This window comes from Rhynchophorus ferrugineus, unplaced genomic scaffold (assembly GCF_030347505.1).
Source record: "Rhynchophorus ferrugineus isolate W39M unplaced genomic scaffold, kcgeb_rfMv2 rfM6, whole genome shotgun sequence".
In the NCBI taxonomy this organism is placed as follows: Eukaryota; Metazoa; Arthropoda; class Insecta; order Coleoptera; family Curculionidae; genus Rhynchophorus; species Rhynchophorus ferrugineus.
Window position 1 is genome coordinate 37,985,889 of NW_027472585.1, and position 1,272 is coordinate 37,987,160.

Genomic DNA, 1,272 nt, shown 5'->3' on the forward strand with positions numbered 1-1,272 from the left:
TTACAAAAAAAAGTATAAGCGCTTGCGTAGAGCTCGCCAGAATAGCGCATATTCACTCAGAATATTAATTCCAACAAATGAAAATGCGCATGTGTTAAACTAAAATTACCTTCAGTTTACAGTATCCTATCAAAATGCCCTTAAGACATTTTAGATATTTTGCAGGTACTGTAAATTTTCTAATAACCGATTCTAGGGATTCTAAATTTCCTGGAACCATATTTTTTTGTATATTCGTTTTACATAGAGATTTATTTAAAATAGTATGGCAAAATAATTACCTAATACAAAAAAAGACTATGGGCTCTTATACAAAAAAGCATAACTACTTATTAAAGAATAATACCTATGATAGAATGTGGTAATTGGCCAATTATTGTTGAGTAATGAGTGTAAAAAACACAAATTGACTTACTGATGCGACTTAACCATACCAAAACGGAAAAAATCATTCATAACGATACGCTGCGGTTACGCCCAGGTTAACCCAGATAATATTCTGGGAAATGATCTGCACACAGTATAAAATGCCAGCAAGTACAAGCAAAGCTCATCCAGTTTATCCTATCGTTTGTCGAGCGGTTGTATAGCGACTGAACAGACAGAAACATATTATAGTGTCTAATATGAAGTCAACTCTTGTGATGTTTTTCTTTGCTGCTGCTTCGATGGCAGTTGCCGGTGTTATAGACCACGTCATTGACGCAATTTCACTAAATTATGCAGAGACCTTCCCCTGCGGAAAGCCACAGCCTCAAGTTTATACCCTTCGTGAAATTACCGGAGAAGAATTCACTGTAAGTTTTAAATTATCTCGAAATAAAATAAGTATATTTATAAAGTATTTCCCAGTATGATCCACCCTCTGTTGTACTACATCGTTGCGATCGAGCTGGATGCTGTCTGAACGACCACGAATCTTGTCAGCCTGATGATATAGAAGACGTTTATTTCTTGATAAATGTTGTTGACCTAGATAATATAGGAACCAGACGAGTTAAGGCATCAAATCACACTAAATGCGCATGTTATGACACGAAATCTGCCATTAAATAAGACAATATTTTATTTTAACTATAGTATTAATATTAGGTCAAATATTTAATGAAGACTGAAATGTTACGATTGTGATAATCTGTTGCTATTACAGATTAATAATGTGCCACTGTATTTATTTAACGATTTAATTTATTTAATTTAATTATGCATTACAAAACTTGTATTTACAATTATTTTACAAATTACTGTATAAATAAAGTTTTTTTTTAATAT

General features: G+C 32.5%; 1 protein-coding gene across 1 annotated transcript; it reads left to right on the forward strand.

The window, feature by feature from the left end:
* Positions 1 to 569: 569 nt before the first annotated feature.
* LOC143199004 (uncharacterized) lies at positions 570 to 1,272 on the forward strand. The gene is made up of 2 exons (XM_076408715.1): positions 570 to 797; positions 853 to 1,272. The coding sequence occupies exons 1-2, from the start codon at positions 627 to 629 to the stop codon at positions 1,054 to 1,056; spliced, it is 375 nt and encodes a 124-aa protein (XP_076264830.1). The 5' UTR covers positions 570 to 626; the 3' UTR covers positions 1,057 to 1,272.